General features: G+C 51.2%; 1 protein-coding gene across 1 annotated transcript in view; it reads left to right on the forward strand.

Annotated features, from left to right (window-relative positions):
* The window catches only part of WDFY4 (WDFY family member 4), a gene marked incomplete at its 5' end in the record, with an annotated part of 260,170 nt that overhangs the window by 217,418 nt on the left and 22,449 nt on the right, over positions 1-20,303 (forward strand). Inside the window, 6 exons of the mRNA XM_082672941.1 lie at positions 2,840-2,882; positions 4,234-4,353; positions 6,810-6,927; positions 9,028-9,137; positions 17,637-17,790; positions 20,170-20,261. Coding sequence (XP_082529067.1) covers positions 2,840-2,882; positions 4,234-4,353; positions 6,810-6,927; positions 9,028-9,137; positions 17,637-17,790; positions 20,170-20,261 — 637 coding nt within the window. The remainder of the gene's footprint in view (positions 1-2,839; positions 2,883-4,233; positions 4,354-6,809; positions 6,928-9,027; positions 9,138-17,636; positions 17,791-20,169; positions 20,262-20,303) is intronic.

The following is a 20,303-nucleotide window of genomic DNA, read 5'->3' on the forward strand; positions in this document are numbered from 1 at the left end:
AGAGTGACCTACCTAGTCCTCAGTGACTTTGAACTCATCCATTCTTCTCCACACCATCCCTGGTTGCCCAAGGGCCTGGACTCTTGCCCCATAGACTCCATGGCAAACCCTGAGCTGACAGAGCAGGAGATCTGATTCACAGCTGGCACAGTTATTCTAAGATCTTACGGAGTGGTACTGGCAGAACAAAGCAGGTCTTGACCAGAAGCAAGTCTTCACTTTTACACCACACTCTTCTTCCTCCCAGAGTAAAAAGAAAATCGGCCCTGCTCTCGGATAGCATCAACATCAACTAGAACTATGCCCATTGAGGGAGCCCTGTGTCCACACCTGTGCTAGCCTGTTCCAGACCCATGGTTACACTTGCTCCCCAGCACTCCTGGGTCAGCCATGTTTGAAGGATGAGGTAACAGTAGTTCAGAGCAGTCAGGTGGTGGGGGCAGGATTTGAACCCAGGTTCTGGTGACTCCAAACCAGTGGTCTTTCCCATGCTGCCTCCCTTGGACCTTGGAAGGGCTTTAGAAAGCCAAGAGCCATCTCTGGCACCTTGTTTAATATAAAATTTACACTGTAATAATGGAATAGTGCAGTGTATCAACTCTTAAAGAAATACTTTAATCACCAGATATTTACAAAATTCACATAAACCATTCCAAGAGTTCTGTAATTGCCTTCAGATGAACATGAATTTTTTAAAAAATTTTTTTCAAAGAGAACTCACCTTTGGTGAGGTGTCTAGATGCTGGTAATGGCGTTTTTTTTCTGATGGTAATGAAATGATAGATCTTCCTTGGAGCTCATGGCTGATGAAATGAGCAGTGGGATGGTAAATTGCCTTTATCTTCCGCACACCATTCCGCCGGATGGCGATGTCACAAAAGACCACAGATAAAATTCTAGAACTCTTTATGAAAAAGAAAAACAGGCTGTCTCGTTTCCTGGATCTTAACGGGCACAGTTTGCTCCCCTATTCCCCTTCCACTGTCAGATTTCTAAAATAAAGTAGCAAGATTCGCAGCTTTGCCATACCAGCTCCACATCCTTGTAGCTCAGCCCCACATCCTCAGAAGGGCTCAGAACACGTTCTTTTCCGAGGTGGTCCACTTGGCTGTCTCCAGCCTGGGCTCCGTCCTCATTCACAACGTTCAAAGCAGTCTGCCTTCTGGAACTGGGGTGGTGGCGGGCTCACAGTCAGGGCGGGAAAGCCAGATCTTCACCTGAGCCTTTACAAGCTAATGCAGTAAATGGAACCATGTTTTTGCCTGTTTGCTGTTGTTACTGTCTGCCTGAATAAAATGGCCCAAAAGGATGATTTCTCTACTGGGGGGAAGAGGTGAATCCCAGCCAGGGAGTTGCTTTCTGTTTATGGGAAGTCTGCCAAGGAAAGTATTGAATGAGGAAGGGTGGGGAGCCCAGAACAGATGATGTGACAGCACTGCTGTGACGGGAAGATGAAGAGTCGCTGCCCCTGCTGGGGCTCTCGGGGAGCCAGGCCTTGTCCACACGAATGCCTGAAGCACCCTGGTGCCGTCCCCGTGGGTGGAACGTCCCCGTGGGATGCATGTGGGGGCGGGGTCTGTGGGTTCCTGAGCAGCACTGAGGCAGAGGGCATGGCTGGAGAGACGCAGGACTTGGTTTGGTTCAGTGGAACAGCCTGAACAAGAACCTGGTTTGGGGAGTAGAAGGGGAGTCTCAGGGAGACAGAGGGGGCAAGAAAACACAGCTAGAAAAGGAACCAAGTGACCTCAGAGGCCGAGGAACTGGGCCCTACAAATTCCTGCTGAGCGGAAGGGGCATTTCACATGGAGAAGGTTCCTTCCCACGCCCTCCCCAGCACTGCATCCTGTTACACTTTTACATTCTCCCCTACCACATGGGTCAAAAATGGTGTTTCTTTGGTTTGAATTGTGTTTCTTAATTGTATTTGTGGAAACAGAAATCGGTACAGCCTCTTAAGAGGACAATTTGACAATATGTAGCACACTTGAAAATTCTCATAGTGTTTAACCTAGCAGTACCATTGCCTGAGACGCGTCTCATGGCTACACTCGCAGAGATTCAAGGCATGAAATCATCATGAGATGTAAGTCTCATAAGTCACAGAGATTTATGTCCGAAGATGATCACAGAAACATCATTTGTGAGGACAAAGCCCAGCACGGGGGAGGCTGCCACGAGTTCCCATCCATCTGTACGAGGGTGTCCTGCTGTTGTGACCACAGGGCAATGTGGGCCGCCTCCACCGTGCCGTCAGGCCAAGGAAGCCGGGAGGAGACTCGCGCAGATAAGATGATCCCACATACCAAAAACATTTGTTTAAAAACTACTTGCGCATATAGACTGGTATATGGCTAAAACTCTCCTGGAGATTAACTGTGGATACTTCCTGAGTGGGAGCAGTGGTTTGTAGACTATTATTTTTATATTTCATGACCTTCCATATTGTTTGCCTTTCTTAACCACACACATATATTCACATGTGACATGTATTCACATGCATGTTGTGCACATGGGCAAAGAAGACCAAGATGCGGCTGTGAAAGCCCAGTGTGGAGTGTGAGGCCCCTGAGCCTGCTTCTGCACGGCCCTGGGGCTCCTCGGGGCCACGCCTCAGGCAGCAGCGCATTCTGCCATTGCATAAGAGCAACAGGGATGGCAAGAGCCCAGCCTTCAGTAGGGCAGCGAGGGGGCAGGGAGAGCTTGGGAAATAATCTTGCTGCCCTGGGAAGTCTGTGATTCTCCTGGGTGCCCTGGCGCTACGATGCCCCAGAAAGTTCCACCTCTTCCCTCATTCATGCCTTGAGATATTTGGTCACCCCCATCATTTTCTGTCCCACAGGAGATACCCCGGCTCCGACAGGACCGTGCTGCAGAAATGGCAGGTAAGTGACCCCTCAGAGGACTCTGGGTCCGAGGAAACCCTCTGGGAATGCAAATCAGCAAATAGCTCAGGCCCCCAGGATGAAGAGAGAAAGCATGTGGATGGATCAGGAGGGATCTTGTTTTTGTTTTTTGTTTTGTTTTCATTTTATTGCTCTTTATTTTATTCTTTATTTTTCTCGGCCACACCACGCGGCGTGTGGGATCTTAGTTCCCTGACCAGGAATCAAACCAGCACCCCCAGCATTGGAAGGTGGAGTCTTAACCACTGGACCGCCAGGGCGGTCCCAGGATCTTGTTTTTTTAATTTGTTAAAATGTCCCAAATATTTCCCTGAAAAGATCTCACTGATTAAAGGCGATTCTTGAGTCAGAGCTGGGGAGTGAGAGAGAGAGAGAGAGAGAGAGTGTGTGTGTATGTGTACACAAACCCTGTATACACACACACACACACACACACACACACACACACACACACGCTCCATCAGTGAAGGTGTATGTGTATAAATGAACACACAACTCAGGAAGGCACAGCGTTCACTTCTTGTCCTGGGAAGTCACACGTGGCTCCCAGACTGGATGAGCTGACATTCGCCCTTGGGTTCTCAGTGGAAGGAAAGGACCCCAAGAGAGCTAGCCTTACAGATCACATAGCAACAGGAAAGGAGCTCTTGGTCACTCAGGTCCGAAATCCTTTCCCAAGGATCAGGCCAAGGAAAGGGGAGACTGCAGCATGCAGGTCCCATCAGAGACAATGGCTGCACTGGCTGCTCGTTCACCAGTTGGCCTTGATGAATTTTTCCAAAATGCAGTCCCTGTCTCCACCTGTGACACCTTTAAGCAGAGGGCCCTAAGAGTGAGTGTTTTCCAAACACGCACAGTCAGGGGAAAGAGAGTTCCTGAAGTCCCAGAGGAAGACAGACCATTCAGCCTGCTGGTGAGGGCCTCTTTCCCGGTGACTGCAAATTCCCCCCAGCTTATGTTTCCAATCATAAAGAGGTCAGCAGTAAGTTTACCCAGCATTTGTGCTATTATTTTAATCCGCTTTTGAGTATCACCCAACAGTGACACAGAAGAATGCTTTAGCCTTGGCTTGGACTGCTGAGTTGTATTTTTTCTTTTCCTGGCTGACTTTGCTTCCTGACTAAATTTGCTTCAGCTCATATTGGAATTAGCGTGGCCTCCCCAAGTTGGGCCAGGTCCAAGCACAAGGTGCACGGGGAATGGCGCAGGTGCACGCTGCCTGCTCCCACCTACACGATGAGGTTTCCTGGGCAAGCCTGGGAGTTAGACCCACGTGGGCCTCAGGAGGAGGCCAACTGTGTTGGGTTTATCCTCTTTGACTCTTCTGCAGAAAAGGGACATGAGCAATTTCGAGTATCTCATGCACCTCAACACCCTGGCCGGGAGGACCTACAACGACTACATGCAGTATCCAGTGTTTCCCTGGGTCCTGGCTGACTATACCTCGCAGGTACGTGTTCACGTGGGTGCTCTGCAGTGTCCTGTGGCTTTCTGACCCTGACGACCAGAGCACCCGAGGTCACGCGGAGCCTCTGAGACACTGTTCAGTCCACTTGGGTCTGAGGGCTGCTCTGGTCTCAGCCCCTCACCTGGGAAGAGGCCTCTGGAGTCTGGCTGCCTGGTTCCCTGTCCCAGCCCCACTTGGGGGATGACCCACATGACTAGGACAGTAGTTAACATACGCCCCCAAGGACTTCCTGGCTCACTCGCTACCATGAAGGCAAGAGATACTAATCTGCTGAGATACTGCCATGGACCAACACTGGTCCATCAAGTGAAGAGGGCCATGAAATGTGTTCCTAGAACCAACATGTAGAGCGAGAGAGAGAGAGAGGGAGGGAGGGTGAGAGAGAAGAGGAGAGAGCAAGAGAGAGAGGGAGGGAGGGTGAGAGAGAGAGAGGGAGGGAGGGTGAGAGAGAGAGAGGGAGGGAGGGTGAGAGAGAAGAGGAGAGAGCAAGAGAGAGAGAGAGGGAGGGTGAGAGAGAAGAGGAGAGAGCAAGAGAGGGAGGGAGGGAGGGTGAGAGAGAAGAGGAGAGAGCAAGAGAGAGAGGGAGGGAGGGTGAGAGAGAAGAGGAGAGAGCAAGAGAGAGAGGGAGGGAGGGAGGGTGAGAGAGAAGAGGAGAGAGCAAGAGAGAGAGGGAGGGAGGGTGAGAGAGAAGAGGAGAGAGCAAGAGAGAGAGGGAGGGAGGGTGAGAGAGAAGAGGAGAGAGCAAGAGAGAGAGAGAGGGAGGGAGGGTGAGAGAGAGAGAGGGAGGGAGGGTGAGAGAGAAGAGGAGAGAGCAAGAGAGAGAGAGGGAGGGAGGGTGAGAGAGAAGAGGAGAGAGCAAGAGAGAGAGAGGGAGGGAGGGTGAGAGAGAGAGAGGGAGGGAGGGTGAGAGAGAAGAGGAGAGAGCAAGAGAGAGACAGATACACAGACCCAGCAAGAACAAACTCCTCCCCCGTAACCTGACTTCAGTAACTGAGATGATGGTATGTGGACATCACCCCACATCTAGACCGGGACATGTAGCCATAAGGGAGGTCAGTGGCAACACCAGATCATCTGCTGTTCTGACCTCTGTCCCAGGACCTCAGCAGGCAGGGGAGGGAGGAGCGGGAAAGCTGACGCAGCTGGACCAAGGTGACGTCAGTGGGGGACGAGCAGGCTGTGGAGCAGTGTCCTGACCACCTAGGATCTGGACATCAGGAGGCGTGTTGGGCTGTGTATGTACAGGGCAGAAGGTGTCTGGGTCCTGGTGCAGATCAGCCTAGCCAGTCCTGCCTCGAGCTGTTTAGATGGCTGACCCCCAGAATTTGGAAAAGGGACTTCAGTTTTTTGTGAGCTCCCATCCACACGTAAGAGACTTAACACAGCAAACCTTTTCTCACCAGCCACACGTTGCTTCTTATTGCACTAGTGATCGTCTGAGGCCCAGGTATTTCAAAACCGAAACTTGCCAATCCCAGCTTCAACTCACATGTTGCTAAGTGGGGGGTCGCCAGCCCCTTTTATTTAACCCATACCCTGTATTAAAATTTTGATTACTTAACAGTGTTCAAAATTTGGGAGATTTCTCCTAAAAAGCTGGTTTTCCAATATCTTTTGGCGAATCCAGAGATCTGGCAACTATGAAGCCCCATTCTGCCCTGGCAAAGTCAGCTGTAGCTGTGTGGGGTCTCCACAGCGCCATGACTCACGGGGGTCTCGGGAGCGCCTGCTTCACTGCCACCCGCACCTGGCTGTGACAGGTGAGGGATGGTGGCAGACCCTGCCTCCCCAGGAGCACTGTGGTGATTCACTGCTAGGGGAAAGGAGGAGGGGTGTAATGAAACACCTCCTTCTATAAAGGACATGCAAACCCCAAGGACACCCAGCCCTGAAAACTCTTCAGGGTTCCACCGTTGTGTATTCCAAGGGTAGGGGAAGGGTCGCCATTACTGCTTTCATCACCCGGAAGGGAGTGCGCCTTCAGAAACACGAGGCCCTTGCTCTCATTTCCTCCGCAAACGGATGACTTCTAAATTCCTAGAAAATCAGTGTGATTCTAAGCAAGAACCCTGAACTATGGAAGCAAACTGCTCTGTGAGGGCAGGAGCCAAGTGTCCATTGACAACAGGAATTCTTTTGAAAGTCTCCTGGGTAACTGGTGGCTATGTTCTGATTTGGGTCAACTTGGAACAGTTCAGTGTGAACTCAATCTTCCCCTCCTCTCATTTTCTATCTCTCCCTTATTAAGTCTTTGTGGATCACTGGTTGTGGGGCCATAAAACCCTACCAGGCCTGCTAATCACCAGAGGAGGGGGTCAGACCAAACGGCAATGAACCAATAAAGAGAACCATAAAACTAAAGAGCGTGGCTCCGGCAGTCTCGCTGGGGCACAAGAGGGTCCAGGGGAGTTAACTCCAGTTGCACATCTGCCTTCTAGACATTGAACTTGATGAATCCCAAGACTTTTCGGGATCTTTCGAAGCCCATGGGGGCTCAGACCAAGGAAAGGAAGCTGAAATTCATCCAGAGGTTTAAAGAAGTTGAGAAGACTGAAGGTGGGTAGATCCCAGCTTGATTTTTTTCTGCAATGCTCTTCATCTGAATGCCTTGCAGTGAGAGTTTATAACGATTTGGGTGTCATCTAGCCTACAGACAATTACATTTGGATAGAGAGCCCTCGAATTCAGTGGTCTGCACCCTGGCTGCATGTGAGAATTACCTGGGGAGCTTGTTAAAAATACTGATGTCTAGGCCTCACCTCTAGAAATTCTGATTTGAATAAGTCACGGTGGGGTGCAGCCTGAGTGATTCCAACATGAAATCAGGACTGAGGACTATGGTGCTAAGAGCTAACACCTCCATTCCCAGAGGCAGGCAAAGGCAAGGAAGTGACATCCGTTCAGCACTTCTGTATGCTAGGTGCAGGCCAGCCTGCGTTCATACACACAATGGTCCTTTTTAAAGAGAAGGAAATTGGAACTCAGTTTAAGCAGCTCACTCAAGGTGATAGCCTCCAAATGGCAGATCCTGCATTCGTCTGGCTCTAGAACCCAGCTCCCAAGTGCTGTTGATCTGCACATCCCCTTTACAGTTTTTTGCCACCTTCACATGCCAGCTGTCCTCTTAGTGCCTTACTGTTTTTCTTTAGGTCTATTCCCTTCTTAAACTTCAATGGATGTATTTTAAAGAGAAAATTTTCTATCGTATATTTGATGTCCGCTGTATTGGTTTTCTCAAACACTTTGAAATAAACATAGCACTACTACAATAAGGAACATCCAGCCACGAACCATGTAAGCTTACCTCAAGAACCAAAGGCGGCACATTTCGGAAGCCTCACTCAGCCCCGAGGCCCTGCCTTTGGTGAGCAGGTTCTCAGCAGGCCGAGGAGCTCCTCTGCATCCCACACCACCCTGGAGGCCCCTGGCCTCTGCCCAGGGTCCCCACTGTGTGCAGGGCTGGCACTCAGACTTGTTGGGGGAGATGGGAGGAGATGGGAGGGGTGGGCAGGCCCTCCTTGCCCTGCTTATCTCCTCCTCAGGCTAAAGTTCAACCTATATGACCCATCTCAGTCCCCCCCACCTGCCCCCAGGTGCTGTTCCTCTGGCTCCACCAGGCACTGCTGGATCCGTCCCAGAGAGGCAGGCCAGAGGAGCATCCGCTCTCCCCAGCTGTGTCCCAGGCAGAGCCCACTTTGGTACCATTCTCTCCCATACTAACCTGGGTGTGCATTGGAGTCACACGTTGACTTTGGGCCCTTGCACAAGTACATCCAGCAACCTCCCAAACACCTCTGATTTAGAGAACTCGCACAGCACCGGGAGGGCTGAGGGCCGGGTGCGGCACTGCGGCGAGGTGGCAGAGCCGACGTGTGGAGGAGCCCATGCCGCCAGCCAGCTCTGCCACTCGCTGGCGATGGAGGCGAGTCTCTGACTCGCTCTGGCTTCTTCACTGGTGAAACAGGGATAATGAATAGCTCTGACTCGTAGGGTGGCTGTGTGGACTCAGGGAGGGTGTGACGGGAGACACACAGCACGCACGAGGTCCGCGAACAGCAGCAAGGCGATTATTCTCTGCTGGAATGGCCCGGCCAGGGCACTGTCTCTGCCTCAGCATGCCAGCTCCGTCATACCCTGGATGGAGCAAAACGGGGACGTTTATGCCTCTGCCATCCAGGCCCCTCTGAGAATGAGAATACCTGAGTTCTCACTCATCCGCGGGTGTCCCTGCATTAACAAGCCCCCCTTCCTCACACGGGGACTTTTATTCTAAAAGAGGCCAGGAGAGAGTGCTGCTGAGGGGACTGTGGGCACCTGAGGGCTCTCTAGGTGCCCTGAGTCAGAAGAGCAGAGCTCTGCCTCTCCGTGGGTCCTCAGCACAGCCTCCTCATGGCCTGGCTCTGCCACCTTCCTGAGGGCAGACCCCTGGGGGCCTGGCCAGTGCAACTGAGGGTCTTGAATGTGCTTTTCACCCCTGGTGAAAATTTGGCTGTTGGCCAAATTATACTGAGTTTTGTGAGCAGAACACTTAGGCTCCAGTGCCTGCGGGAGCTCTCTTAAGCAGGGCTCATGTTGGCTGTTCTCGAGATAGCCTGCGTGTCTCCTGCCTGCCCCACGGGTGGGGACGCCACCCCAGGCATGTCCTTTTCATTGCAGGAGACATGACCGTCCAGTGCCACTACTGCACTCACTACTCCTCGGCCATCATTGTTGCCTCCTACCTGGTCCGGATGCCTCCCTTCACCCAGGCCTTCTGCTCTCTGCAGGTGAGCTTCCCTGCTCCCCTACACACACACACACACACACACACGCACACACACAAAGCCGCCCCCGGCTAGAAATCCAGTCTTGAGCCAGCGATTCCCACTTGACCCTGTGGCTCCAGGATTCCGGGCCATCCAGCCGAGGCAAGCTGCTCTTCACAGATATACCTGCATGTCTGCCCAGCAGTCTTGCAAAAAGGCTCTAAAAACTAAGGAATGAGATATGAGGAAAAAAATACTTAACATAAATAGGTTTTAGTGGAAAAGGAAAAACAGGAAGCTTGATGACTTCCTTGAAGGTAGGTGGTCAAAGCCTAGAAAAATAAACACGAAGGAAGAATGAAAAGAATATCACTTGTGACATCAGCATGCATAAAGCTATGCTAAGTACAAGCCTGAAGGCTTAAAAGTACAAACAAAATATTTTAATACTGAAGTGAACAGCTACACTAGAGAAAGAAACTCACCAATTTGCCTCCCCATGAACTAACTGACCATCATGCCAGCTTAGGGTCGCCAGATTCCACAAAGAAAAATACAGGCCCAGGTAAATCTGAATTTCAGATAAACAGTGATTTATACTAAAAAGTTATTTGTTGTTTCTCTGAAATTCAGATTTACCTGGGCATCCTGTGTTTCGTCTGGCAGCCCAATACAAGGTGAAAGTAGGCGAGTCTGACCCTCAGTGGATGGCGGTGTCCAAGGCACATGGGGTTGCTGGGACAGAGTCCCTCCTGGGCGGCTGATAAGTTGTTTTCTCTCTTCTCCCCTGACTGTATCACTGTAATCTTGCTTCAGGGTTATTCAGGGGCACAGGTTTTGACTAAGGAGAGCCGTTGGGTAGCCCAGCTGCAGACAGCTGGCTCAGCCAACTCCAAAGCGAGCACAGCACGGGGCCCAAGGTTAGGGCCTGTCTTGATTGAGGCCTTGCAAGGTTCCTGCAGAGAGGAAGGCATGACCACAGTGGGCTAACAGGCTGCTCAACTTGCAGGGACTCACCCTGACAGCCAAGCATCACCAAAGGAAGAACGTGAGTGTCCCAGGAATTGTGTGTTTTGATCTGACTTCACCAGCAAGGTCGCTCCTTATGGTCACTCAGATGACCTTGACCCCAACACCAAAGGCCATTCTGGGTCAGCACTGAAGCCATCTCCTGAGCCCTGGGCAGGAACGGGTAGGCAGGGTCAAGGTGCTGTCTCCAGTTAGGAGCAAAATCCCTCCCGTGTTCTGATTCTTGGCGCAGTCCTCTCTCTCCTTGAAGGCATGGATCATCTAGACATTCTATAACCCCTGTCCCTGGAAATTCACTCAAAAATAACAAGTGTGCTTCCCCGGAGCCTTTCTCAGGCAACAAGCATTTTAAGTGAGTTTGGTTTGGAGAACAAACGGCCCCTGAGCTGTGCCCCATGCCAGGAATCCCGTCCAGCTGTTCCGCATCAGTCCACAAGGAGTGGCAATCCCGCTGACCATGATGGTGACGCCTCCCGTGACGGCTTCCCATCCAGGGAGTTCTGGGCGCTTGAAAAGTCTTCCCTTGCCCCTTCAGTCTCACGAATTATAGCCCCATCCCTACCTGTTACTAAGGGTCCTCTCTTACAAACGAGGAGGCAGACTGAAATAGAAACCGCAAACTGTGAGATTTCCATCCCAGCTCTACCACTTAATAGACACAAAATGTTCTGCACGTTACTGTACTCTGGAAATGAGGGTTAATTACACACATCTCACCGGGCCGTTGAAATTAAAGGAGGAAATGTGGGTAAAGCCCCTAGCTCAGGGCTGATGCTGCGAAGGTGATCAGTCATTGTTCTTCCCTCCTTCCTCCCGCCATCAGCCAGATCTCTTCTGAGCAGGCTTGGACTGGTGCAAGCTGCTCCTCTTTGGTTTAAAGTAATTCAAGACAGTCGGGACCGCCTCAGAGCATTCCAAATGGCATGAGCCGGATGAGACAGGTGTGCTGCAAACCTGTCGGGGTAAGGCCACTTTGAAGCTAGTCACAAGGGGTCAGAGCTTTTCTTAGCCAGGTTGGTCCAATGGTGACCAGCCCAAACTGGTTTGAGATAGTTTAAACCAGTGTGAGATGGTCAAAGGCACTTTTATCTTCTTTTATGTGTCACAAATGCAGTCATATTAGCTTGAGTTCTTTTGACTCCCTTGCTGAAGTCTGATGCGACTCCTGGTTTTTCTGGGTTCAAATCTATCAGTGGCACATTGGCTCGTCCGAGTTGAAATCTCCACGGTGCTTCTGAATTGGTTCTGCCTTCCTACTTTTAGCTGCCTCTTCTAGTGGGTCACAACTGGTCCAAGCCTTTGGGACGAGCAGAAGAACCAGCCGTCTTCCGCTTTTCCCTTAGCATAAAAGATGAATTTTAGTCTCAGGGGAGAATGTGTACAACAGTTACATCTGGGAGGAATGTGCTTGCCTCCCCTTTGGGAGTCCTGGGGCCTGTGCAGACCTCCTTAGGAACATTCTGGCATCTTCCTGGAGTCAGGCTTTTCCCTCCATCCCACTCTGCCTCCTCGGAGGCAGACTCATTTCTTCTCAAGAGACCTTTGCTTCACACCCTGTGTGGTGACAAGGAAAGGAGCCTCACTACATTCTCAGCAGCCCAAGACTTCCAGCCCCCAACCCCAGCCTGGATCACGGAGTGGAGAAGAATAGGAAAGGTGGAGAGGTGCAGAAGCCAGGCAGCGAGGCCTTTCTCACTTATCTGAGAGCAGGGACGTGCGAATGTCCAGTATTTGCAGAGCTGGTGTACCTATAAGAGTCAGCATAAGGAAGTGCGTGCTCTTCCGTTCTGCATTAAACAAACTCTGCCTCTTGGCTATTACGTGACTAATCCAGAGTGACATGCTCACTCCACGGCTCAGCTGGGATGGCCTTGGTGTGGAGAGATGGTGCCTGTGAGTTCACCCCGTGTGGTCTGAACGCGGGTACAGCCTTCTTTGGGCCGTGGCCTGTCCACAGGGCAAGGTGCAGAGGGGCGTGGACAGCCTAAGAATTGCAGTGTGACATATTCCAATTCCTAGGTATACGGTTTCCTTTATTCTCTTCACGTTTAAATCTTATAAGGCTGGTCTTAGAATTGATGTCTACCTCTACTGTTGCTGTGTTTGTTTTTCTGCCTCAAATCTGTTATTACAATGATAGCCTCTTACAGTCCAGAAAGTGTGGTATACAGACAGTGTGACCTGAGCAGGTGGACATGCCGGCAGTGTGACCCGGGCACAGGTCGGTTATGTGCTCTGTTATCCCCATCCCTTGGGGTGTGAGACCACTGTCTGCCGAGCTGGGGGCTTGCCTCCCAGGATGCTGTGATTCTCAGGAATCTCGCCTACTGGGAGCCAGTGTCTGTGAGCCTTCAGTCAGTTGAGCAACCGGAGGCCACACCAGGCTGGGGCCACGGCCCAGGCCCCTGTTTCCACCCTGGCAAGAGCACCAGTTGCTCTCAGGCCTGAGCTGGGACCCAGCCTAGGTGGGGCAGAGCAAGGCAGCCAGCGCCCCAGCGAGGGCACAGTTCCGCTGCTGCTGTATCAAATAAGAAACTGAAATCAAGTGCTGTGTTAAGTCACAGCCCGTGTGAAGTCAGCTGTTACCAGCAGTGGGGAAGGGTTTTCTGCGCCACTTGAGGTGAGACAGCTGGTTTTGTGTAAGACATATATGCCAACTGCAGAGAGAAGCAAGGGCCGTGGGCAGCACTTGGCCCACCACAGGCCATCCACTTAGGGGCTCCGTGGGTTCCAACCCCGCGTGGAGTTGTGTCCATAATAAAGGTGTAACTGTTATTACACTGACTCAAGGGGGGGAGTGTTCGAAAAGGCACATGACAGAGTTGGCAGACCTGGCACAAAGTCCTGGCGCTAGAACTTTCTCACTGGTGGTGTGAGTACCCAAGCCTCCGTTCCTCCTCCTTTGACCCCTGACTCAGTGGGTGATGAGGGCTAAGTGAGACTCAGCGCTGAGATCCAGCATGAGAACTATTTGCTGTTGCCGTGCGCTCCGTAGGTGTGCACACTCCTCCCTTCAGCATAGGCAGTGCCTTCTTCAAAAGGCCACATCCTACAGGAAGGAAAGCTAACGGCTGCTTGGGGTCAGCCCGCCCTCAGTGGAGAGAGAGCAAGACAGACAAGGCAGCTGAACTGTGCATCAGCTTCCCAAATCCACGTCGGACCGGCAGCTCGCTGAGGGGGACGCCCAAGCCCGAGGAAGACCGCACTGGCCCCTTTACTTCCTTGGTGGTGGTGTTGCCTCAGAACTGCCCTGAAGAACCTAGGGGTAAGATGGGAATAAAGACACAGACCTACTAGAGCATGGACTTGAGGATATGGGGAGGGGGAAGGGTAAGCTGGGAAAAAGTGAGAGAGTGGCATGGACATATATACACTACCAAACGTAAAATAGATAGCTAGTGGGAAGCAGCCGCAGAGCACAGGGAGATCAGCTCGGTGCTTTGTGACCACCTAGAGGGGTGGGATAGGGAGGGTGGGAGGGAGGGAGACGCAAGAGAGAGGGGATATGGGAACATATGTATATGTATAACTGATTCACTTTGTTATAAAGCAGAAACTAACACACCATTGTAAAGCAATTATACTCCAATAAAGATGTTAAAAAAAAAAAAACTGCCCTGACCACCCACACGCTACTTCCCTCCTGCCCCATCCCAGGACCCTGCCCCTCCTCACTTCCCCTCGTACCTCCCTTCTACTTCTAATAACTTCCACATCCTTCTTTTTCTTCTTTTGAGCCCATAGTTACCTTCCCCATGCACGCTGAGATCAGGGCCCAAGCCTAGGGTCGCTCCCGAGGTCCTGGTCTGCGAGGGGGAGGGAGGCAGCAGCTGGGCTCATTCAGTACCTCTTCCCGTGTGCCTGGCTCCAGCTGAGACATCACACACACGCACGCTCACCCACACTCTCTCACATGCGCGCACACTCACACACATTACATTGTTCACACCCACAGCAGTCATCCAAAGTTTGCAGAGGAGGGCATGGGACATTAAAGGGACTAAGAGACTTCCCGGAGTCCACGCTGCAAGTGGCGCTGAAATGCCCTCCCAAGTCCTCTGGTTTTAAAGCTACGATGCTCTCTGCTCGCCCTGCACGCTGCCTCTTTGATGGACAAGCGACAGCCGCTTAGGTCAACTGATGTACTGACAGGGTCCTGTAAGTGAATTATTTACGTGGGATACTTTTAAATTACTGGAAAGGATATGAGAAGGGGTCATCAGGCTGCTCATAAAACCAGTCGCGTTATTTAGGTGTGGTGGTGTGTTGATTTGGGTCAGTCCCACTGAAGGAGGAATAGACTTTCCAGCACATGTTATCAAAACATCTGTGTTAAGTGTCCTGGAGCACATGCAGTTACTGGACTTCCCGTGGGTGTGGGTCAAGAACTGAATTTTTTTTCAACGTAGTTTCCCTCCCCTGTTGGAGAGGGGTTTAAGAGTGTTACCACCGAAATGCCTGTCCAGGGACACAGGTGCACATAGACTCTGTGTCCTTGTGCAAAAGGAATAACACCTTAGATATAGAAACTCCTGTCAAGGTGTTACCAGTTTTAATCAATGCACCCTAATCCATGAACTTGACTCTGATTTTAACTCCTGTCAATCTTCAGCAACAGTCCTTGTTGGCCACTTCTTCCCTCATTATTTTGCTTTTAATTTTGATTCACCTCTTAGTAAAATTGAGCACCTCTTAAAGGATTTTGAGGAAAGATATCTAGGATTGTATTATTTATGAGCCCTTCAATATTCAGAATATCTTTCTGGTGTCTTTACATACGAGTGATGTCAGCTGTGCCTAAAATCTGAAGACTGTTACCTTTTGCTTCAGAAACCTCCAGACTTAGCCGCCTTGTCTTTTGGCTTTAATGTCACCTGGGAAAAGTCTTCTGCCAGTAAGAGGTAGCTCCTTTGTTGATAATAGTGGCCTTGCTATTACTTTTTTCGGTCTGTTTGGATACATGTAGGATTCATTATTCTTGATATTCACGAGTATCGGCGGAATCGATTTAGGAGCAGATCTTGGCCCAGTAATTCTCTCTGGTCACTTCGTTTCCATCCAACCTCTAGACCTAGTTTTGTTGTTGCTTTATTTTGTTTCAGACTTTCCTTATGGAGATAACTCTGCAAACCCTGATTGTGCTTCTCTGCCTCACTCCTTCTCTCCCTTTCTTTCTTCTATCATCTCTTCTTTTCCTCCTTCCTTCCTTTCCTGAGAATCAGGTCCTGGTGGGATTTCTCGCTGGGAGCCACCAGAGTTTGCGTCAGCCCACAGACTTACAATTACGAGTTACAAAGCAGCTCCACTTTTCCTTCCAGGGAATTTGGCATTTCTTTTGTATTGCAGAAGTGAGCAAACCCATTAATTTTGAAACAAATGTATGCAAATACATTTATTAATATAGGAAATAGGAAAATCAGTTATTGCTTCCTTTATAAATAATACAGGCTTAAGTTTTAAAGATATTACTTTTGCTAAAATGTATTAGACAGCTGTGAAAAAAATAACATTTTTCTTTGTGGTAATATCTTTAACCAGATTTGTAGCACTAACAATATTTCCTATGTATATATTATTTTTATTTAATACAGGTAATCTTTTTATTACCAAATCATATTGTTTCTCAGGAGATTACCATCAGCACTCATAAAAGCTGCAAAGGGAAAGCGGGACGACGAGAAGGCATCAATCTCCCGCAGACGTTAAGGCGTCGGCTGCAGATTAAATATGCGAAGCTCCTAAGACATTTCAATGAGCGACTCGTTAGGGGCAGATTTATTTAGAATCACTCCCCCTCATTTTGTTTCCCTTTCAATTTGAATCTGATGGTGGGCGTCATCCCCTAGTTTTAACCAAGAGCAAAGCCATCTTGGAGAAAAGCCACATCTTTAAGCTGAGCAAGAACTGTGTTTGGTTGCAAACCCAGGGGTTACTGGGGTTCTTGGTGTCCCTGACCCTGTGCAGAGAATGACTCATGGGTTTCACTGGATCCTCACATCTGACCCAGAAAATTGACCAGCCTGCCAGGATGCCCTGGTGTGGCCTCCCTCAGGTGTGTGGCAGGTTCTTCCTTCTCAGAAAGAGCTGAGTCCCCTTGGCCACACATAATAGATCATATGCCCCAGGTCCGGGATTCCCCCCGGTAACCGGCATGAGGGCAAAGCATGCCCTTTGGAGTTGCATCCATGGGTTTTGACCCCAGCTCTTCCATCCATTTCTTTTGGAAAAATTAATAAACTTTGAGAAGCCTCAGTTTTCTGGCCTGCAAAATGGAAATACCAATTCCTTCCTGATGCACCTTCTGTGAGGACAAAGAGAGAGTATCTCTGCGTGTGTGAAGTGCTCGCGTATTCTTTACCCTTCGTCCGCTGCTGCCGATGGGAAATCTCGGGCCCGTGAAGATTGAAGGGAGCTGGTGGGGCAGAGGAGGGTGCTGGCATTCTGGGTTCTCCGCCTTTGTTCTTGGGGCCACATGTGCGTTCTGCAGAGGGTGGCAGAAAGAAGGCAAGTTCTGGCTCTACAAAAAAGGCCCGGTTTCTATGGGGACAAGTGAACTGTTGAATTCCAGGGAAGAGGTGTCCCTTGGGCGTCCCTAAACCTAAGCAGACAGACCCATATCCCAGTTTCAGAAACTCTTTTCTGAAGTTCCTCTGCCTATAGTGTCTTCAGTTCTCCAACGGGCACCTCTCTGCCTCCTCCCAACCCTCAAGATCACCTGATGAATAAGGGTAGCGTCAACTGAAGAGATTTGACAATTCAGATGAGAGGAGCAGAGCATCCAAAGAAAGAATTTGCCTTAAGTCTAAATTGGTCCAATCCCCGTTGCCAAGCTCGGGACTGCATCGAGCCACCTGTGGAAATGGGCCTTGGAAACAAGGCTGGCCTTGCTGGGAGCTGCAGGCAGCACCATATGCCTGCAGTTCTCCATCCTCAGACCTGTTCTCGCTTGTCAAGGCTGCTATGTTCCGTGCCACCAGGGCCCTGGCCTGACCTGCTTTCCTCGCAAGGTCTTTCCCTCTGCTCAGAACATTGACGTTTTCTCTGTCACTAGGCTCACACGCAGGATGCCTGACCGACTCCTCGTCCTGTAGCTGGTCCTTTGTATCCTGTCTTTATGCCTGATTCAGAGCTGACCCTCGGCAAATATGGGAGATGATCAGATGCATGACTGTGGTTTCCTGTCTCTGATCTGAACTCCAGTTTTCAAGCTGGGAAGACATTGCTCCCTTTATCACAGTGGATCACGCACCCTCCATGGAAGCTCCTGTTGTAGGGTTCCAGAGAGTGGTTGAGGGAATAGATGCCTGAAGAAACCATCACACGCATGCATGGACTGACTCACGCACGTGTGTGTGGGGGTGATCGAAAGGTTCTAACGGCGAAAGCCGTGCCTCGGGGACAGAGTGGACGAAGGGGGCCCACCCTAGTGACGCCTGTGCACCCCGAGTTCTCACCACATGCGGCTGATCGTGTCGCCCCTTTTCTGCTTAGGGTGGAAGCTTTGATGTGGCGGATAGGATGTTCCACAGCATGAAGAAAGCATGGGAGTCAGCCTCCAGAGAGAACATGAGTGACGTCAGGGAGCTGACCCCGGAGTTTTTCTACCTGCCCGAGTTTCTGACCAACTGCAACGCCGTGGAGTTTGGTGAGTAGAGCCGGGGAGAGGCTGCAGGGGCCGGGCAGCTCGTGGGTCATGAGATCAGTGTCTTTGCCGAGCAGCTAAACACACAGGCCCTCGCCAGACCGATATGGTGGGCAGATTGCCGTGAGGCCTCCACTGGGTGGCGGCACCTCACAAGGAGGTGGGAGCTGAGGAAGGACACAGCCCCAGGGCTGCAGGACCACCAAGCCATGGTCCTACCCACGACCTCCTGCCGAGAGTCCCCAGGCCTCAGTCTGCAGTGAGGCAGCGAGCAGGGGGCAGGAGCCCTTGCTGATAGTCAGGCCTGGCCCTTCCCTGCTGTGTACCTCAGGCGAGCCCCAGCCCCTCTCTGCCCCATTTTCCTCCACAAAGTCCCACAAATGGGTTAGCCTGGGCCCTGTGAACAGGACCCAGAGATCCTGCACCTCCCAGCACAGACTGCTAGGGTGTCCATGGGCAGTGGTATGGGCACCCTTGGTGGTTCCTTCTCTTTCCTGCCCTCCAGGCCCCACTCCAGGATAAGCCATGCTTTTTTACCTGTTGCTTTAGAGGAGGGACAAAAATTTCAGGAAGCCCCAGTGGGCAGGTCCCCTGGTGACTACATGTACCTTGGGAGCCTCCATTGTAAACATCAGGGTGGCTTGTGGAGGGGGTGTGTGGTCAGAACCCCCAGCAGGGTGTGGCCCTCCCCACCCAGAGGTGCGGGATGGACTCACCCACCCTGAGGAGGGCACTTGTGAACCAGTGCCAGCAGACACCTGGTGCCCCAGAGCTCCCCTTCCTCAGGGCCCTCCTTCTTCCTCCAAACAGCACATGTGGGCCTGCACCTTGAGCCAGACCAGGTGCGGGCCCAGGGGAGCACAAGGGAGGAGACCCAGCCCTTGACTCGAGCACCCACCTCTTGTGCAGTGGTCTGCAGACTGAATACCAGTGGAGCATTCAGAACATGCCCAGGCCCAGGCCTGTCGAGTCTGAGCCCGTGGAACTGGGTGGCCTCGGCAGTGTTCAGATTCTCAGATGCTTCACGTGCATCAGGGATGAGAACCTGACAAATGTAAAGGGTAGTTCCCACAAGATGTGATGAGGTCCATGAAAGGAGTAAATCAGGGACGGTGGAAGCTGAGAGGAGGGGTCCCAGCCGACCTGAGGTGAGGGGGCCGCTGGTGGGAGGCACCAGCCCTCCTTGGAGGTGGAGGCTGGCTCTCTGCCGAAAGGGAGGTGCTCAGCAGCAGAAATGACCTGCACAACAGGGACCATGTGTCCTCAGGGAAGTCAGGAAACCAAGTGGCTATTAAGCACATACTGCATTCAGGCACGTTTTAGACACTGATTTAGTGGGTGTCCTGGGGCGGATTGCCCTGAAGGTGTTTATATTCTTTGTGGGGACAGGGGTAGGAGATAGAAAGCACAGACAAAGAAATAAGGTAAATACTCTTCAATGCTGAGAAGTCCTATAAGGAAAGAAGGTAGGAAAATGGTTCGAGGTGACTTAGAGGCCCTGTGTTACTGTGGTACCCAGGAAGGAGCTGCCTGAGGAGGTGACAGGTGAGCTGAGACTGAATGATGAGAAGGGCCAGGCCAGGCCAGTCCTGCAGGCCAGAGAGAGAGGACGTTTTCACCCCAGTTGCACCATGAGGGCTCTGGAGGGTTTCAGCAAGGCTCTAGCTTGTGTTTACTGAGCAACCATCATATGCGTGGAACTATTCTAAGCATGTTATGTGTATTTTCTCTTCTAATCCTTGTACCAGCCTGGGAGGTAATGGGTAGGAAAGTGACTCCCCAGGAGGTTAAGCAACTTGCTCAAGGTTGTGTGGCTAATGGGGAGGAGAGAGACTCGGGCTTGAGCCAGGCTCCTCCTCTTGGTGTCTGGGGAAGGTCCCTCCGAAAACCTCCTATCTTAACTTTAAAGTGGAGAGAAAATGCATAAATTATAGAGTTGAATGAAGAGTCAATAAGACAATGCGTGCCAAGCACCTAGCATAGTGCCCTAGCATAGCGGTAGGTGCTCAAAATACGATAGCGTTCATTGCTACTGCTATTACCTCCTTATTTAGCACCGTATAAAAAGCACCTGGATGAAAAGGCCTAGAGCAGAGGGGAGGAAGACGCACAGACGATGATGACACAATAATCATTTTATGCGCGGGCACTACCTGGAAGCAAGTAGGGTCTTATGGAAGCCTGAAGGGGTGGAAGGCTTAGAACCCCAGTAGGAATATTCCAGGCAGAAAGGGTGGGGTCACTCCCCACAGAGGAGGCAGGAAGCAGTGTGGTCTATGCAAGAATCGTAGTACTAGACAGCTCAGTATTTACACTCCTTGGTTCCTAGCCCAGTTTGGGCTCCCATTTATCCAAAGCCTTGCTCTTTCTCGCCCCATTCAGGCTGCATGCAGGACGGCACAGCACTGGGGGACGTGCAACTCCCTCCCTGGGCTGATGGGGACCCACGGAAATTCATCAGCCTGCATAGACAAGTGAGTTGAGTGGGGTCATGGCAGAGTCCCTGGTATCCTGAA

Source organism: Grampus griseus (assembly GCF_964374135.1).
Source record: "Grampus griseus genome assembly, chromosome: 16".
Lineage (NCBI taxonomy): Eukaryota > Metazoa > Chordata > Mammalia > Artiodactyla > Delphinidae > Grampus > Grampus griseus.